Genomic DNA, 18,389 nt, shown 5'->3' with positions numbered 1-18,389 from the left:
GCTATCTTATTAGATAAGATAACATTCACCTTTCCCATTTTATGATTTCTTCTTTTTAAATTTTTGGCCTGTTTTAATTTTACGGGTTGAATTGGAGATGTGAATTCGGCCCACCAGGGGTTGTGACGATCTTTCCTTTGGAGTAAATCTTATCCATATTATTATAACGCGCAGCAGTCATAATAATGAAAAAACAAAATTATAAAAAAAAACTTACATTCCTTGTCTCTGGTTCAAATCTCTGGGCTTGAGGGCGCGGAGGCACATTCTTGGCACTAAAAAAGAACGATTGGAGATTATAAATTGTTTTTAAAAAAAAACATCACATTTTGCTGTTTCGTCCTCTTTTATATTATTTCTTAATTTCATTAAAGGTAAACGAATTTATGTCGTAATCAACAAATATAAATGTAAGTTAACATATTTTGCATAACACATGCGGCATTTACTATGTAAAGTGTTAACACAAGTCACACTCTGCATAAAGTGTATTTAGAAGACAGATGAAAAAGGTCATCTTGTTATAGGCGCACTTTGATGCAGTAATCATTATGAATGCACCCAGAAATTGGGCTGGAGGAGGGGAGAAATTGGGATTGGGAAATTGCGCTGGAGGTGGGGGGAGGAGAACCATGACCAAGAAATTAATTTTTCAGGTAAGCCTTATTTCGGGTTTTCATTATAAGTAGCGTACTCACTTCTACTCATAGGATTTCACTAGGTAATTACAGTAATACTAGGAATTTACTAGTTATCACAAGGTAATAACAATTAAACCAAATAGAGAAATTAAATGCTAAAGTAGCAAAACTGTGTTATTTAAACCTTTATTTTATCAAAACAGCTTTATATCAATTTACAAAATAGCATGTTATCCTGCAGTATACGGGAAAACATTTTGGAGCACAAAAAGTCCTCTAAGAGAGACTACCCCCACTCCCCTATTCCACCCCCTTTGTTTGGAAATTCCCTAATGATGTAGACTGAAGTAGCTGTTAAATACAAAACCATTGCAGTTGAAATATCCCTGAACTTGGCATTGACTTCTTGGTACCCGGCTAAAAATCGTTGATAACCCCATTACATGCCCATGATCGTGGTCAGGGAGGTTTTTTTTAAAGAATAGTTAACTCATTAAAGCTCAAAAGTCGAAACAAAACCCAGCATAAGTGAAAAATTGAAGAATTTATTCAAAATACAAGTAAGAAAACAGTTTTTGCTGCAGTTATTGTCCCCTCGAAAACATTCTGGGTACTTGCTGAAAATTAAATAAATGGCTTAAACTGAAAGTGCTACATAGCAAATGAATTTTTACACCTCTGAAAAGAATAGACCTGAAGGGACAAATAATAAATATATATTCATAGTGACAAATAGAATACCTGCAAGCGTGAGGATTTGGGGCTTTGTAACCGTTTGGGGGCGGCAGCATGTCTCGTGCTTGTAATAATATGTGTTATTTTTAAGCTTCACTTTATTGTTTATTGTATTTTCTATGACAAACGGCTCTTTCTTGAGACAAAGGCAACTGAAGCAGAGGCAGCCACTAGTAAGGGCGAAAGCCGGAGAGTCTATCGTATCACAAAGGAAATAACTGGAGATTTCAGAAAGCCGGCCCCTGCAATTGAAAGTAAGGCTGGCCAACTTCTTACAAAAAAGGAAGACATTGATAAGAGACGGAAAGAATATTTCAATGAGGTACTAAACTTTCCGCCGCCTAAGAACCCTGCATCTCCTCCGGCTGAGCTATCCTTCTTCCAACTTGACATAAGCAAAGAACCTATAAGCATGGTTGAAGTCAGGACAGTATTGTGTAAGCTTAAGAATGGCAAAGCTGCAGGAGTTGACGGCTTACAGCCTGAATTCTTGAAGTGTGGAGCTGAAGTTATAGCCGAGCCCCTTCACAAGGCTCTTACTCAAATATGGGAAACTGAAAATATTCCCATCGATTGGAAGAAAGCGTTATTGTCAAACTCTTTAAGAAAAGGAGAACAACCGACTACAATAACAAGCGAAATTTCACTCTGCAGTATGTAGGCAGCAAAACTTTCTGCAAAGCACTACTGAACCACATTCAGTTAAAAGTTGACGCAATACTAAGAGATGAGCAACATGGGTTTTGACCAGGGAAATCATGCACTGATTAGATGTTCAGTTTGAGGCTACTCATAGAAGAAGCAAACGAATGGAAGACTGAGATTATTATTGCCTTCACTGACTTTTTGAAGGTGTTTGACTCAGTCCACAGAGACTCACTATAGAGAATACAATGGTATTATGGATTCCTCGACAAGATTGTTTGTATGATTGTCACGCTATACGAGAATCAGTTATGTGCTCTATGGACTGATAATGGGGACCATGCCGAATGGTTCATTGTGAAGTCTGGTGTCCACCAAGGATGTATCATCTCCCCAGTGCTACTTGCTATTCTCATTGACTATATACTTCGAATATGTAATTTCAGAGGTAGAATCCAGCTGAACCAAAACCGCACATTCTGTGACTGTGATTTTGCTGAGGATGTAATTCTCCTATGTCATTTAAGAGAGGAGCTACAGAATAATATCGCTATACTCTCCAGCATGGCTGGGCGAGTTGGTCTGTCAATCAGTGCACAGAAAACAAGTCATGCGAAACAACGTCAATACCCTACCTGCCCCATTGCTCAAAGTCAGATCTGATGTACTAGAGGAGGTTGAAAAGTTCAAGTACCATAGTAGTGTCATTAAATATGACGGTAGCTTTGAGCGGGAAATTACCATGCGCATTGCAGGCACAGGAAGCACCTTCAATAAACTAAGGAATGTATGGAGGAATCCAGCATACTCCCTAAGGCTCAACTTCCGGCTTTTCAATACTAACTTCCTCTCCGTACTGATGTAGGGCTGCGAATCTTGGGCGTTGACTTAGCGGCTGGAAAAGTCAATCCAGGGTTTTGAGAACATCTGTCTTCGGCGCATCCTTGGTATCCACTTGGTGGACTTATAAGATCACGAACGCCTTTATACATAAAAAGACAAAACAGCCGCTCGTGATCGATAGAATTATGACTAACCGATGGCGTTATTGGGGTTACATGGTTGGGATGGGTGAGGGCCGCCTACCCTATGATGTGTGGTGTTGGGTTCTTCCCGGCATCAGAAGACGTGAGCGACAGATGGCAACACCAGGCAAATGCCTTGAGAAGGATGCTGCGCTTTTGAGATCGTCACTCAAAGAACTTTGGTCAAAAGCACAAGAGAGGTCGTCATGGAGAGGCACCGTTGTCGCCTAATGCACCAGCCGGCGTGGGAAGACCTAAGTCTACGTAAATTCAAAGCTGCAAGTAAAAGAAAGACACAGGATGATCTTTTGGAGCATAAACGATATAATATGTACATACTTCTTCATTACGTGCAGCCAAAAAGCTGTGTTCTTCGCGTCGAATTGACGAGTGTAAGGAAATTTGAGCAAAGTTTGTACTGTAGTTTATGAAGCTCTTTTCCGAAAGAAACTCAAACAATCTTCTCCATTTCTTTATAAGAATTTCTCTTCTTCCCATTGCCTCTAAGGTTGTTGAAAAAGAAGTGTGTTGTGGCCTCTCTTCATTTGTATTTAGTACTAATACGACTGCCGGAAATTGTCTCATAACTAACCATCAACATAATTTTCATCCCTCTTTCTCTACTTCGCGTGCACTCTTAGAAACCACAGAGTTTGTGTGAGTTAATATAGACAAGAGGTTGTGTGTTTTGGGTTCATTTCGTGACTTTTCAAAGGCATTTAACCACTCTGTTCGACCATCTTTATTTGAAGTGCATGGAATCCCACTACAACGGTTAAGGTCTTACTTCACAGGGAGATCTCAGTATGTTTTGGTGTAATGTACAGGAGGCAATCATCCTGACTTATTGGAAAGATATTATACCACAAGCTACTGTGGTAAAATTTCATGGTGTGTTTCTTGATTGTTTTCCTTCTTTTAAACCCCATATTACTCACACCTGTTCCCTCATCCTCCACCAGTCTTCAACGTTGCACTGGGTTAACTCCCCCAGATGTTATGCTTTCTCTTAAGTATGCTTTTGCTTTTCCTTACCTTTCTCATTGTTGCTCTGTCTGGAGTAGTACTAATAAACCCCTTCTCTGCTCACTTTAAAGAGCTCAAAATAGGGCGGCGAAGGCTACTTTCTTCTCCCTCGGCTTTACCCTTCGTCTTACCTTTATAATGATACTGGAATACCTCTGCTGGATCGTATTATGGGTAAAAAGTAATAGTTATTAAGCGCATTCTGCTTTTCTAGGTACACTTCCACCGTCTTTACAGTCTCAGGTAGGCACTCTGTTTCTCGGCGGGTCTTTCTGTAGTTTTAGACCAATCAATTTTCTCCCTCCTTTATTCATTTTCCCCCTTTTTTTCTAGAGTTGTATCCCAAATGATATATCTCTCTCTTCTTTTGAAAATTATTTCCAGGAACCTTCCTAACCGTTAGGAACACCTTCCTAACCGTTAGGAACACCTTCCTAACAGTTAAAGTTCTTGTCTTGCTTTCTTCTTCTTTTTTTTTTATTCTAGTGTATATTTTCCTTTATCTTTATTTAGTATGTATTATATGATTTAGCGTACTGTTTAGGGTTCTTTCTGTGTTTTTTTTTATTGTATGGTGTGGCCCACACTAAGCTTCTTGGGCTGAATAGCCGTTTCACGTTTGTAATAGTGCTTTAGTACGAATAAAATCAATGACTGATAACTTTATTGATACCATGGAAGCTCTAGGTAGTACATCATAGTATAACCATCTTAGTATAGCTGCGTCAGTCTAGAAAGGAAAGAAGTAGTAAATTCAAGTAAAACCTTGAATAAGCAAGAAAACATACATACTGTGAATCAGGATCTGAATGCCTTCCATAAATGGGAACAACATGCTCTTCACTAAGGCCAGACTGGCAAACTGGACAAGTTTGTCGGTTTCGATTTGTTTCTAACCAACGGTGAAGACATGGCCAGCTATTGAAAAATAGAGCTACATTAGATTGCTTGAATTCAAATTTTGCTTAGTCAATTGATTTTTTCTTTTTGTCTGTAGACCTGGAAGGGATGGACTTAAAAGGAAAACAGTGGCGGAAAACAAATCTTTTAAATACACTTGATGGCTACAAAGCTTTTATAGAATTTTTTGCCTCAAATACGCAAGGTATTGTCACTCCCCTAACCTCCATAAAACTACAGTACTATTTTGCCTTACTGATAACTAAATGCATATCTTAAGTTGAATACTCAATTAGGCTAATTAATTCCCTACACAATATATTCAAAATAACAACTTAAAACGGAAGAAACTACAGACGAAGATTCATTGGATACTAGACTGGTATCTGACGGCTAAGATCTTCTAGATTCGAGCTGTAAATTCACGTTTAGCTTTACGTTTCATTGAAAAATTATATTTTAAACTTAATTTCTGGTCTTTTTTTTATTAACACTGTTTTCTCGTATTAATAGCATGGATAACGAGTTTCATTAATAACAGCAGTTACTGTTGATTAATAGCAAAAACATGGTAAAATTAATTTGGCAAGAGTGGCAATACAATAATCTCTTACCTCTACTTTGCAATGTTAGTCTAAGCTTTGTAATCAACAAGCTCAGAAATTCTAAAATACAACTTTGGTAGTAATGAAACAATTTGGAAAATGTACATGGCGAGTTTTTATCTGGGATAGTCACACGGCAATCATATGAATTTTTAAAAAATAATATTTACGGATTTTCATTATTCCCTGAAAGATAAGGAATTGCCACTCTTTCCTTTTTCATCTAATTGAAAATAGAAAAACAACTCAAATTTCAACCAGATGTAGCATATCCATCAACTGCAAAATATGTGTTTGATGTGTTTTGATATTGAACGTCCGCATTAAAATACTAGCCTCAAATTTGGAATCAGCAAACTCAGAAATCCATAAATACCAATTTTGGAGGGCATCAAACATTGTTCAGAAATAAGATACGGTGAGTTTTATATGGGATAGTCAAGCGGCAATCATAAGAATTTTTAAAAATTAATATTTACAGATTAACGACCATTCCCTGAAAGATCAGTAATCGCCACTGTCCTTTTTCATACCATTGAAATTAGGCAAACAACTCAAAGTTCAACCAGGTATAGCATATTCATCAACTGCAAAATATATCCTTGATGTGTATTGATATTGTATGTCGGTATTTAAATATCAGCCTCAGATTTGTAATCAGCAAGCACAGAATTACAAACTAATTTTGAAGGATAACAAACATTATTTGGAAAACATCTATTTGGTATGCTTTCACTTAGGACATTCAGATTGTGACACGAATTGTTTTTACTTACTAATGTTTAATCATTTATGAGAGCAAACCATGAGTCAAAGGAGTTATATATGTTTATATTTGAACAATGTGTAGCCTAATAATTTATATTATCTATCAAGCATATTTTTGAGTAAACTTCAGGACGAACTTAGTCAAAATGGCTTCAAGTGAATAATTTAGTATTCAACTGCCTAACTAGTTTACTACTTCTTGTTTTGTGTGTTCAGCGTTATTTTCAAGGAATACCCTTCAAAAAACACTGGTAAACAAGGAGGAAGACAAATTCTCCACCTGAGACTAGCCTAGGCCACTCCCACCCACCCCTGATCCTTATTTGGTGGTTCGACCCCTTCCTCTTATGTCCCAAGGGTAATAAACGGATGTGCACCTATGCTTTCGAATGCATACACAAAAATTAACATTGAAACCTTTAAAAATATGAACAGTCAATTTGGCTTCTGAAAGACCCATATATTGCCTTTTTGGATTAGATAGATGGCTTTGATCTAGATAGAAAAGATAGTCATTATGATAAAGATTAGGATATCTTGTCTGATCTTGTGCATTAGCATACAGTTAGTAATGAGCAATGTGCCTACCATGCATATTTTTCCTGGTCTCGTAGAGAATGAGACCAAACAAGGAGCCACGGGTCTCAGTCAATCCTCAATTAAGTTCCAGGCTTTTTTTAAGAGTCAGAACCGATTTGAAGGCAAATGTTCCGTTTTCTTTTATTACATATGTACACTGATTTTGTGAATTTGTTTAAATCACTAAAAAGTTAAAATGAAGAAAGAGTAATAATGGACATAATATAGCTACAAAACAAAGAGAGAAAAATCTCAAACTGAAAAACAAAATGACAGGTCTAGAAGGAAAGGAAAAACGAACGAATATTTTGCCTGTATAAAATTAGGGGTCTTCAGCGCTAAATACAGAAGAAATTAATTAAAAGAGTAAAGATATAATCTATAATTAAAACATAAAAATAGAATCTAAAACTAAAAACAATAGAAAAAATGTTACAACCGAACCAATACCTATATATACAATTAATACTACTGAGATACAGCAAAGATTATTTATATGAACAATTACGAGTAACTTTGGTGAACACACAAAAGTACTTCAAAATTGAGTTGCTTTTTTGTGTTCACAAGCTACTCATAATTGTTCATATAAGTGCTTCGTGGTGTATCACGGTAGTATTAATTGTATGTATAGATGTAGGTTTATTTTTCTTTTCTTTTTTTTTGATTTTAGAGATTACTTTAGACTTTACATTAAATCTCTTAATTAGTTTCTTCTATATTTAGTACTGAAGATGTCTAATTTTATACTGGCAAAATATCCATCATTTAGTTGGCCTTCCTTTCCTTCTAGACCGGTTATTTTGTTCTTCATTTTGACATCTTTCTCTCTTTGTTTAGTCATAGTTGACCAGTTCAGCTTTAGATCTTTTATTCCTACAAGGCATACGTCAGCAAATCCAGAACTACTACTACTACTACTACTACCAGCTCACTGCAGCACCAAGCCAGTTAAGACCAACACAGCTGTGCACGTTCCTTCTGCATCCCAATCTATACGAAAATAACAAATAAATGCTTCCATTTTTGCAATTCCTATGGAAAAAAAACATAAATTCTTTTTTCTCAGATGGATTGTATATATTACTTGAATTAGTTTCTAGGCCAATTTAGATGTAAGTGGTATCATGCAAAGAAACTCTTACAATACTAAATTTTGTCTTTGATCCCTAGTTAGTCTTTGGTCTCCACTTTTTAGTTGTTTTTGTTTTGATCTTGTGCTCAAAATTTTCCAAAAATCATTAGCTAGAACATAACAAGTTTTTTTAACTGAAAGTAAGGAGCAACATTAAAACTTAAAACGAACATAAGGTTATAAGGCAGTTTGGCAGATTTTCAGAGTGAAAAACTAGACATAGCCTACTCAGAAAAAGTTAATTGCGTATTCCAATGTTTCACCAAAAAGTATTTTGTCCTAACTTGTGCAGTAATTAAATGAAGCTTAATAGGAAAAGATTTTTTCCATTATTAAATAAGTAAATTGTAATTAAGATGGAATGCAAGAAGAAGAGAAACAACTACAGTTCCCATGCAAATATTGTGAAGGTGGTATATTTAGAAATGTTGAAGCATGGTTCAGGTACTGTGTTGCTGTACCAAGTTTAGAGTATATTAGATCAATGTGGGTTGACATTTTGTTGGGTGATCGTTTAGGGCTTGAGGGACCAAGTAAGTGGATTAGTTGAAAAGATTTTACAGGACCAGGAAATAGAGGCATGGCAGAACCAGCGTTCGCTTTGGACTTCCCTGGGTCTTTATTGTTGGCTGAAGGAGATTTGGGGTGAAGTTATATTTTTCAAGGTGGGTTTAAATAAAAACAAAATAAAGTTTATTATTTGAATTGAGGGCTGATAATTTACCACTGGGTCAAAGAAGAAAGTTTATTGGAAGGGAAATATTAAAAAAAAAAAAAATTTTGAAAGATTACTTTCTTTGAAAAATGCCTTTTATATGATGTGTTCATTAAAAACAAGTTTAAAAAAAACACACCTGAAAGATTGGTCTGAAAGACCTAACCGCCATTCTCCTTGAAAAAGAAAAAATTGGGGCTTAGAAATAGACTGTCACAAGGTTTTAGCCCCCTACCCTGAAATATTTTTCTACATTCAATTGGTAAGTATGAGGGTAGGGGAGCTATGATTCCCTCCCCTTGCTGTCTCAAGATTTTAACACTCTCACCACCAATATCTTAAATTGTTCTTATGATTCTGCATTTTTAATTGTCCTTCACCAAACAAAACTTGCATCTGACGATTTTACAAACCATCTGTGCTTATTAAATTTAGCTCTACTTTAGATGAGTCCCAAAACTACACTTTTAAAATCTTATACCACTCTCATTCCTGAAGAAGTAGCAAACATAAAAAAAAAGCTTGTAGATTTATCCCAAACCAAAGCCCATCACATTGATTTATCTTTGTTCTAAGTGAATAAATGCAGCCAAATGTTTGTGAAGACACCTCAATAAGCTTCCATTTTAAGATTTATGATGCCATAATGCAAGTCAGAGGGTGAAGAAGATTCCCCTAATTGGTCTTTATCCACTAGCCATTCTTGCAGGTGCATATCAACTTCAAAAGAGGCCTTTTGCTTGAGTTTAAAATGTCAAAATTGTGATTACCTTATGCTCAAAGACTACATAACACAGTTTTATTTAATGCAATACCAAAACTAAGTAGCCTCATGCCTGCACAAAACAGTTTGAGGAGGTGTATATGAACATGCTCACATAAATACATCATGGTTAAAGAAATAGATGCAACCTAGCAAAGACAAACCATGGCCCCTAATAACCAAAAATTAAAAAAAAAAAACACATTTTGAAAAAACTGGCAAGTGAGAAAAATCGCCTTTTCTAGCTGATTTGGGAATGGTACCTATTATCTAAAATAATCTCAACAGTAAAATATTATTTCAAAAATTTTGTACAAAGGGCCAATTCCCTTTCTGGATAAATATATATGGATATAAATGTACACAGCACTAACCAGAAGAGGTGACCACACTTGCTAACAACAGGATCTTTTGGTAATTCAAGGCAAATGTTGCATTCAAAAACATTTGTGTCACCTTCTTCACTTTTCCCTGGCTCATTTACTGATTGTCCATCACCATTACTAGTTGACATGATGACCTGAAAAGAAAAAAATTAAGTCAAAATCATGGTTATGTTAAATACAGATGATGGATGCCAGAATCTATTTAAAGAGGTACAGGGGTACCAGGTGGTCCCTTCCTGAATGAGGCAAGGTCACTAAAAGGAGCCTTTCCAAGCCCAAATTCTCAAATTTCATAATAGGAACTTTTCATCAGTGATAGAGCAATTCCTTATATGCACTTCCTCTCAACCATTCCCATACACTTCCTTTTTGATGAAGACTTGAAGTTTTAGGCTATCAAAAGCACAGCCATTTTTCTATTGAAGGCTTTAGGCTAGCCACAAAGCACAGCCGCAGAACTTAGAATACCTAGACAGTTCAATGAATATACTTCTGAGGATGACATGACCTCTGCAGTACTGGGCAAGGGTCCTAATTTTCGAATTTCCCATTATGTAAAAATAATATTTTTTTCATATAAAAGGCCAGCATGTGAAACTAAGACTTATAAGTTCTGTAAGGGACCCCAATGCTTTGAACAAACAATATTTGGTTGGGGACACAAGCATACTGAAATACAGCCCCATTTCTAAAAGAATAGTATTTTTTAATTACCTTGAAACTTATTTTATTACATCCTTGAGCTAAGGGGAAAATGCATGAAAAAATAGAAAAAAAAAATATTAGTTTGCCTAAAAATGGGACCCATAAACTTTTTCTCAGCAGCTTGAAACTAACATCCAGAATCTCCTAGGCCAATCGGATCCTATGACCCAAAAGGACTTCAGGTTGGGTGTACTGGCCCACAAAAAATAGGCCAGCAAAATATTATGGCTTGAGAACTAACTTAAGTGAGTCAAAATATAAAAAATAAACGAGGAGTATTCTCAAGACTACTAAAAATACAAACTAAGCAATTATTTTGGCTAAATGCCTAATAACAAAAAAAAAATCAATTAGAATCTAACTCAATCAAACAATCTTTCATAGAATTATGATGTACTAAAAACAACAAAAGATATTAAATTTTGGATAGAACCTTAGCTTTATGACCACATTAAGGTTCAACTAAGACTGACAAAAAGTTACTAATTCATGCCATAGGCAATAGTTTAATTCAAGGATCTGATACAAGACAAGCTGGAATGCTAGACTTGGAATCCTTTGCCTGTGAGTCCACGTCCTGGTGTTGTTGATTATTTGGTTTGAAAGGGGGGTCAGTGGCGTAACTCTATAAGCTCAGCCAGAGTCAACCCAGCTCTAAATGGGTACCTGGAAAATTTTGAGAAAATTATGCACTGGATAAATTGCCTGTTTAATTCCCAGTTCATTGCTAATTAGAATTATTTCTTCAAAAAGTAAGGAATAACTGGGATTTTAACAAAATGTTATTGCTTAGAGTTGAATCATAAGATATTGCACTCCTATCAGAATTTAATAAATAAATAAATATTAAATAAATAAGATATTTCTTTCAAAAAGATCACTATCACAAGCCCACAAAGGGGCGAATTCGGACTTCGGAGTCGACAATATAAATGGTTGCACTAAAACTGGCAAAAATTCAGAAAACAACAACGAAATAGAAAAATCATAATGAACAATCATTTAACAGTCAATAATTAAAACTGTAAAAAGTCAATTAAAAAGTTAAAAATATAAAAACTGGTCAAACTAAACTTACACAAATACGAATCGGAAAAAGAATTAGAACGGACATAAAAAACGTAAGGGGGGGGTATAAGCGAATATACACAAAAAAAAGAGCGAGACATATATGCATATAAATTAAAAGGGACACTAAGAAAGTGTCAATAGTTCAACTACAGTAAGTCAATAAAAGAGTTAAAAAATAAAAACTGGTCCAGAAGGGGGGGGGGGGGCAGGGGACAAAAAAAAAAAAATACCCCCCCCCCCCCAAAAAAAAAAAGAACCAAAAATAAAAAATGTAAGAATTAAAGGGGGAACAGAAAAAATGGGGGGATAAGCAAATGAATGCAAGAACCTGGGCAGCACCATCAGCTAATAAACAAAAAAGAGGGGAAAAAAAAAAACTATTGGGACATTTTATTCATTTTTCTGTAATAAAGGGGACAAAAGTTCTTTCGTATCTCGAAGTAACGCAGCGAATGGGGAACAAAACAGAGATGGGGTAAGAAACAGATCGAGGCGGCCGTAATCTGGATGGGGAGTGACGTTTGGAGAAAATACTCGCCGTCCGAGGGTTTGTTATGGCATTTTTTGTAAAACCGAGGCACAAATTATTTCTTCGTCTCTCGAGGGTCTCTAGTTTTGAAATATTTAACAAATGCAAATATGGTATCTTGCCCTCATTAAAAATAATTCTTAGAGCTCTCTTTTGGACATTTTCAATTTTTTGTGTTGCTTCATTTGAGAGGCCAGGGTGCCACACAGGACAAGCATACTCTAATATGGGACGCACAAAAGAAATGTATACTTGTAGTAAATGTGATTGGGGGTAATTAAATTTATTTAAAAGTTTAATGAGGGAAAGCGAGGAGTTTGCTTGTCGTAGGATATTATTTATATGGTCATCTCATTTCAAATTGGAAGAAATTGTAACACCAAGGAGTTTAAGAGATGTGACAGAGGTTTCAGGAGGAATAGGAGCAAGAAAAAGGGGAGGGGATTTAAGGAAACTTACTGAGACTATTGCGGGTTTAGAAGGGTTAACTGTCATGTCAAGGGAAGAGGTCTCACAGGCAATATCTTGGAGTATGCCCATTGGGTTGCTAAACATGTTTTTATGACATATCTCTAAAACTGTCACGTCATCGACAAATATCCACCTATTGTCATAAAGGGTTGAAAGGCTGTTAATCATAAGAGAAAAAAGGAGAGGGCCTAGAATAGTCCCCTGAGGAATGCCATTAAATATGGGGAGATGATCTGAGAAACAATTTAGATATTTAACTGCTTGGTAACTATTATATAGAAAAAATTTAACGAGGTCAACCAAGGCATGTACAAAGTGGAGTCCATATTCAAACTAGACTATTATCTAAATGTGTTTAACCAATTCGGAATCTTTCTTAAGATTTAAAGAAATCTGATACAGCAAAGCACTAGGTTTTTCAAGTAACTTAAACATGGTATCAGCAAAATGGATCAGGTAGTAAGAGGTTGACGTGGATTTGAGATTACCAAACTGTCTAAGATCAATGAGGGGGAGGACTTTCATCTTAAGCCAGTCTGCGAGAAAATTTTCATACAATTTTGAAAAAATTGAGGTGAGGGTAATAGGACGAATGCCATCAAAGCCAGGCTTCCCATTTTTCTTTTTGATTGGGGTAAAAAAAAGCCTTGTTTCCAATATTGAGGGAACTGTCCAGATTCGGTAATTTCATTAAACAGGGCGAATAGGGGTTTTGAGAGGTAATCACTGAAAGCTTTAATCAGAGAAACAGGAATATCTAAAGGGCAAATGCTTGATCGTTTTAGTTTTTCAATTTTTTTTATAACATCAAGTGTAGAAATATGTGGGAGTGAAAAAGGATCAGGAATATCTGGAAATACGTAAGATAGTGGTGGGAGACTCTGGACAATAGAAGCCAGAATCTTATTGAGGTCATTAGCTGTGGTCTTTGGAGGTTCATTTATATTAAAATTTAGTTGTTCTTGACTCTTGCTGGTAAGTTTTTTAATTTCAGAGTACCAGTTCTTTGGTTTATCATGTCGCAAGTATTTAATTTAATTTTTATATTAGGCTCGGGCATCTTTTCTAATTTGACTTTTTAATTAATTTCTTAACTTATTTGCTTCAGCTTAATTACCCCTGTTAAATAAGCTTATTTTCGTGCGGATTAACCTTTTTATGTGATTGGTTATGTAAGGTTTATCAGTGGAGCATTTTCTGATTTTTTTTTTTCTGGGAAACATAATGAGTAGGAATCAATTAGTTGTTTGTGAAAAATCAAAATTTTGTCATCAAGGTTATTAGAGTTATAAAGGTCTGACCAACTTACACTGGTCAGCCATGATCCAAAAGAAAAAAGGCCTGTGTCACTGAGGGGACGGTAAACCCCAATGAGTGTAGTAAAGGAATGTTCAATGGCTGAAGAGGGAGAAAAAAGAAGTCAATAGTGGTAACTGCCTTCTAATGGTGATAGTGCTTGCGGGGAGTTGTAATACTTACTCATGTTTGAACAAATAACATCCAGAGAGGTGTCACCTTTTGTTGTAGATATTTTAACCAGTTGTTTAATATTAAGAGAGGTGCAGATAGAGTCTATCCTCAGCGCATCGCCAAGTAAGCAAATACCAGCGTTCGGATACTTTGATAACACAAAGTCAGCACTTATAGGAGATTGTTGTATAAATTTGCGTTTCTGGTCAATACTTTGGTTAGGGGAATGATAAAAGACGGCGGTTTTCATTAAATTGAAAGGGCGGGGAAGTACTTTTTGTCTAAGAATCAGCCATAGAATTTCACCATAATCTGATAGGTTGGTGTGGAGAAGAGTTTAGGTTGGAGGTTATCTCGGACAAAAAATAATATACCACTTCTTTTTTTCCCGAGAGGGTGATCGGGAGGGTGAAATTTTATAAACAGAGTATAATTGCTGATTTTTAGGAAATCTGGGTTCTGGGAGTGAACCTCTGTCGCAGCAATAATATTAATTTTATGAATTTCAGAGATAGCCTTGAGTTCGGTAATTTTATCAAAATTCAGGCTCTCAGCATTGGTAAGTAGGAAAGTTGGAAATTTAAACTGATTTGGGTATTGGTATTTTTTTTTTCAATTCGGGATGGAGTTATTTGGGGTTGAAGTTTATGAGGAGGATGCTGTGGGTAAGGGGGTGGTTTAGGGGTATTATTAAAAGGCTGGACTGGACCGGGCATTAGAGAAAAGGAAGAACACTAAAAATTTACTGGGATGTTAATTGATTGGGATAGAACTACGGTGGAATTCGTCTCACTATTTGAGTTCACAGGAACTTAGCAGGGATATGTTGCTTATGGATCATTCTGCCTGCTTATTCTTAAACAAGAATCATACTAATAGGGTGGCCAGGGGGAATAAAGTGCAAGGGAAGTGAGAAAGGTTTCCTGGTGATCTGGGAATAAGTCAAATTGGGAGTGTTCTTTATATTGGGGGGGGGGGGGCAAGATGATGCTGAGGGAGGGAAGCACGGTGGGGGTGTCTGAGAGGAGGGGGTTGAGTTTGTTTCGGCAAATAACGGGTGGAGTCCAGAACCGGTCGGTAACTTCTTGGACGCACGGAGAAGAACGGAGTCGAAAGGAAGTGTATTTTTGGGAGGAATGTGAGTGAGGGGGGGTTTGGGGATGGTCCGAATTGAGTAAAGTGATTGTGAGGGTTTGACTGACTGGGCACACGTAAGTAAATGGGGCGGAGGATTGTTTCAAGGGATGGATTCCTGAGGTGTACTGTTCTGTATCGGGTATGCAAGGGGATAAGACTGAAAGTCGAATGGAACATGAACTAGGGGAGGGGGGGGGTCGTGAATACTGGAGGTGTCGCCCTAAAAAACGTTGGGTTTTAAACCTGCGCTCCAATCCTGAGGATGCATGAGCAAAAGTACACGACTTATCAATACAATATAAAACAGAACACAGATCAACATGGGCAAAATTACACTTATCAGACACACAAACTACCGAAATAAAATGACGACAAACAAGTAGAAACCACTATCAAAATATTTGCAGATCACATTTTCCTTTCTGCTTACTTTTGTATTTATTTCCCTTTTATCCATCACTTTCGTAATTTTTTCAAAAATAATAACAATGTCATTATCACCTGATAATTTATGTAAAAAACTAGAAGTCACTGGACTATTCACGAACTCAAGGGCGTCATCAGTATTCATACTACACGTAGGTATTTGCTCTCATGGGATATTTTGCAATTAATGGTGGTGCAATTAATGGTGGATTTGCTGAACTCTGATCATTGATCCCCTAGTGTAGTTTTAATTGCTTTGTTGTTTTTTAAGCCCTCTCGTAATTTGAGGGTTTTCGATTTAGGAGTCACTTGTTTGTTTTCTAGATTGCAGAGTTCATCTTCCATAAGAAGGTGGTGGGAATTATGTGAATTAATATTTCCACTTAATTTTTTAATTTTCAGATCATCTTTATTGAGTATATCGTTACCAATTTTTTCGTAATTGAGAAACATATCTACTTGTTTTTCGAATCCTTCTATGGCTACTTAATGGTCTGAATTCTTCTCTAACTATGAATTATATTTGGCTCGGAGATCAGCCAGCTGTTTCATATGTTTAACACAGTCAACACAAGGGGGAACTTGGGAAGCTTGATTTTTTTAAACTGATTTTGGGGTTGTAGGTTTTGTGGCAGACTTGGGTGTAGAGCGTGGTTTAGGCCAAGGGGTAGAGAAAGTGGCGTTAAAGGTGGTTCAGGTTCATCATTCAAAGAACCGGGGGACTGGCAGTTTTAACATAACCACTCACCACATTGTTTTCTCTCCTCAATAGAAATGCCTGCACACTTTGGATGAAACCACTGTTGACATCGATTGCACTTCACTGTTCTACTAGCTGCACGAAGTCTGAACTCAGGGCATGTGAATTTCATGGGCCTTGACATAATAGTGAAACAATAAATCCAGTTAACATAGCTCGAAACTGGTCAATGACTGAAATTTGGATTTAAATAACTTCCAAAACGGGTTTCAAAAATTTAACCCAGCATAGGTGTTAACAGGTCAAATGCCCGAAAGAGACTTTCTTTTGTGTTGCTGTAGACATTTCCAAACTTTTGATGTAACTATTCTGACCCTTTCGCGCCTGACGTGACCTTTATGTCACGCAACTTTAGGAATTTTTCTTTTTTTTCTACTAAAGACATCTATTCAAATTTGGTATAATTAAATTTGTTGTGTCAAAAGCTGCAAGATGGTGGGTCGCATGATGGTGGTTGACCATACTAGATGCTATCAGATTTATTCTTGCCGGAGAACATACAGTAAATCTGAAATAGTCAAATAACCCTGTTTATTTCGCCTATGCTGAGCTCGTAACTTGAGGTAAGGGATTGTGTAATAGCTCGTTAGAATTCCCATTGTCTGTAGAACATTTTGATGTATATTTCAAATTGTTTTGTTTTCTCAGTGGACTACAAAAAGCAAAAAAACAGCTGTGACAGATATGTCACGCCAGCATCTGCTGATTTCTGACCCGTGACATACATGTCACGTCAGCGAGTGCCGTTTTTTCATCCGTGACATTTATGACCCATCAGCAGGTACTGTTTAGCTACTAGTGGTTAAATATGGTTTTCTTGTTTATTGCTAATCTTGTTAACCCTACAGGCATTCTTGGGCCTGGATACAATAACCTGGACATCAAATCTCTTGTTTCAGGTTGCCATGACGAAACGAAGGAACCTTACAGACTCACGAATCGTGGCATACCTTGACGAGGATATATCTGAAGATAATGGAGGGGACATTGACGTTGACGAGCAATACGACCAGGCAGACAGGGGTCCTGAGCTATTTGCAGACGACCCTCTTGAAAATCGTTCCTTTCTCAACAGTTACGTAGAGCTACAACCCTTGCGTATCAACGATTTCGCTGAAATCGACACGTCTGATGTTGTCGTCTCTGACGTATATATAGCAAGAACATCAAGCTCTTGTATTCCTGACAGCGGTTTCGAAATGGCTGAAGATATCCTTGATTCAGTTCCCCCAGAAGTCACTGCTTTACAGGACCAGGGTCTTCTCAACGAAGTTAGTATTGATCCTCCTGTAGGAGATCTTCTATACGATGCTGATGCGGGGACTTTGTCGTCAAATGACAGTGATATTGGTGATACTGAATCCAAGTCTGACGAACTGCTATCGAACTTGCTGTGGACTAGAACGAAATGCAAGACACAAGTGAGTGACTTCTCGGACCCAACTTGACTTAACTTCAATTTCTTTCAAGATTGGGAGACCTGTTCAGACTGCTTTGTTGAGATACTTGGGAATGAATTCCTTGACCTTGTGGTTTTTCAGTCAAACCTATATGCAACGCAGCATGGGAAAACCCTGAGGCTGACAAAAGAAGAGCTCCTGACGTTCATCGCCATCAACCTTTTCATGGGCTATCATCAGCTTCCATTGATTCCAACTTACTGGCAGTGCGATCCTGATCTTCATGTCATCTTCGTTGCTACAGAAATGCCTCGCAATCGTGCCCTGCAAATACTCAGATTCTGGCATTGTAGTGATAATACCAAGCGCCTTAAGGACTGCCAAGACAAATTGCAAAAGCTTCGAAAAGTAATAGAACTGCTAAATATGCAGTTCAGCGATGAAAACCATGGGATTCGTGAGCAAAGCATCGATGAAACAATGATCCTCTTCAAAGG

The 18,389-nt window shown here is 36.9% G+C and overlaps 1 protein-coding gene across 2 annotated transcripts in view; it reads right to left on the bottom strand.

Annotated features, from left to right (window-relative positions):
• The window catches only part of LOC148954510 (E3 ubiquitin-protein ligase RNF185-like), a 36,690-nt gene that overhangs the window by 6,860 nt on the left and 11,441 nt on the right, over positions 1 to 18,389 (bottom strand). For both annotated transcript variants that reach the window (XM_089087128.1, XM_089087126.1), the window contains exons 2-4: positions 9,912 to 10,057; positions 4,865 to 4,990; positions 218 to 275 (exon numbers count right to left, since the gene is read on the bottom strand). In XM_089087128.1, the coding sequence (XP_088943254.1) occupies positions 218 to 275; positions 4,865 to 4,990; positions 9,912 to 10,051 (324 nt within the window). In that variant the 5' untranslated portion in view covers positions 10,052 to 10,057. The remainder of the gene's footprint in view (positions 1 to 217; positions 276 to 4,864; positions 4,991 to 9,911; positions 10,058 to 18,389) is intronic.

The sequence above is a fragment of the Artemia sp. Qi Xiang Cuo genome, chromosome 3 (assembly GCF_049724085.1).
Source record: "Artemia sp. Qi Xiang Cuo chromosome 3, ASM4972408v1, whole genome shotgun sequence".
Taxonomy (NCBI): domain Eukaryota; kingdom Metazoa; phylum Arthropoda; class Branchiopoda; order Anostraca; family Artemiidae; genus Artemia; species Artemia sp. Qi Xiang Cuo.
Note: the sequence above shows the minus strand (reverse complement) of the source record. Positions and strands in the feature narration are given on the sequence as shown.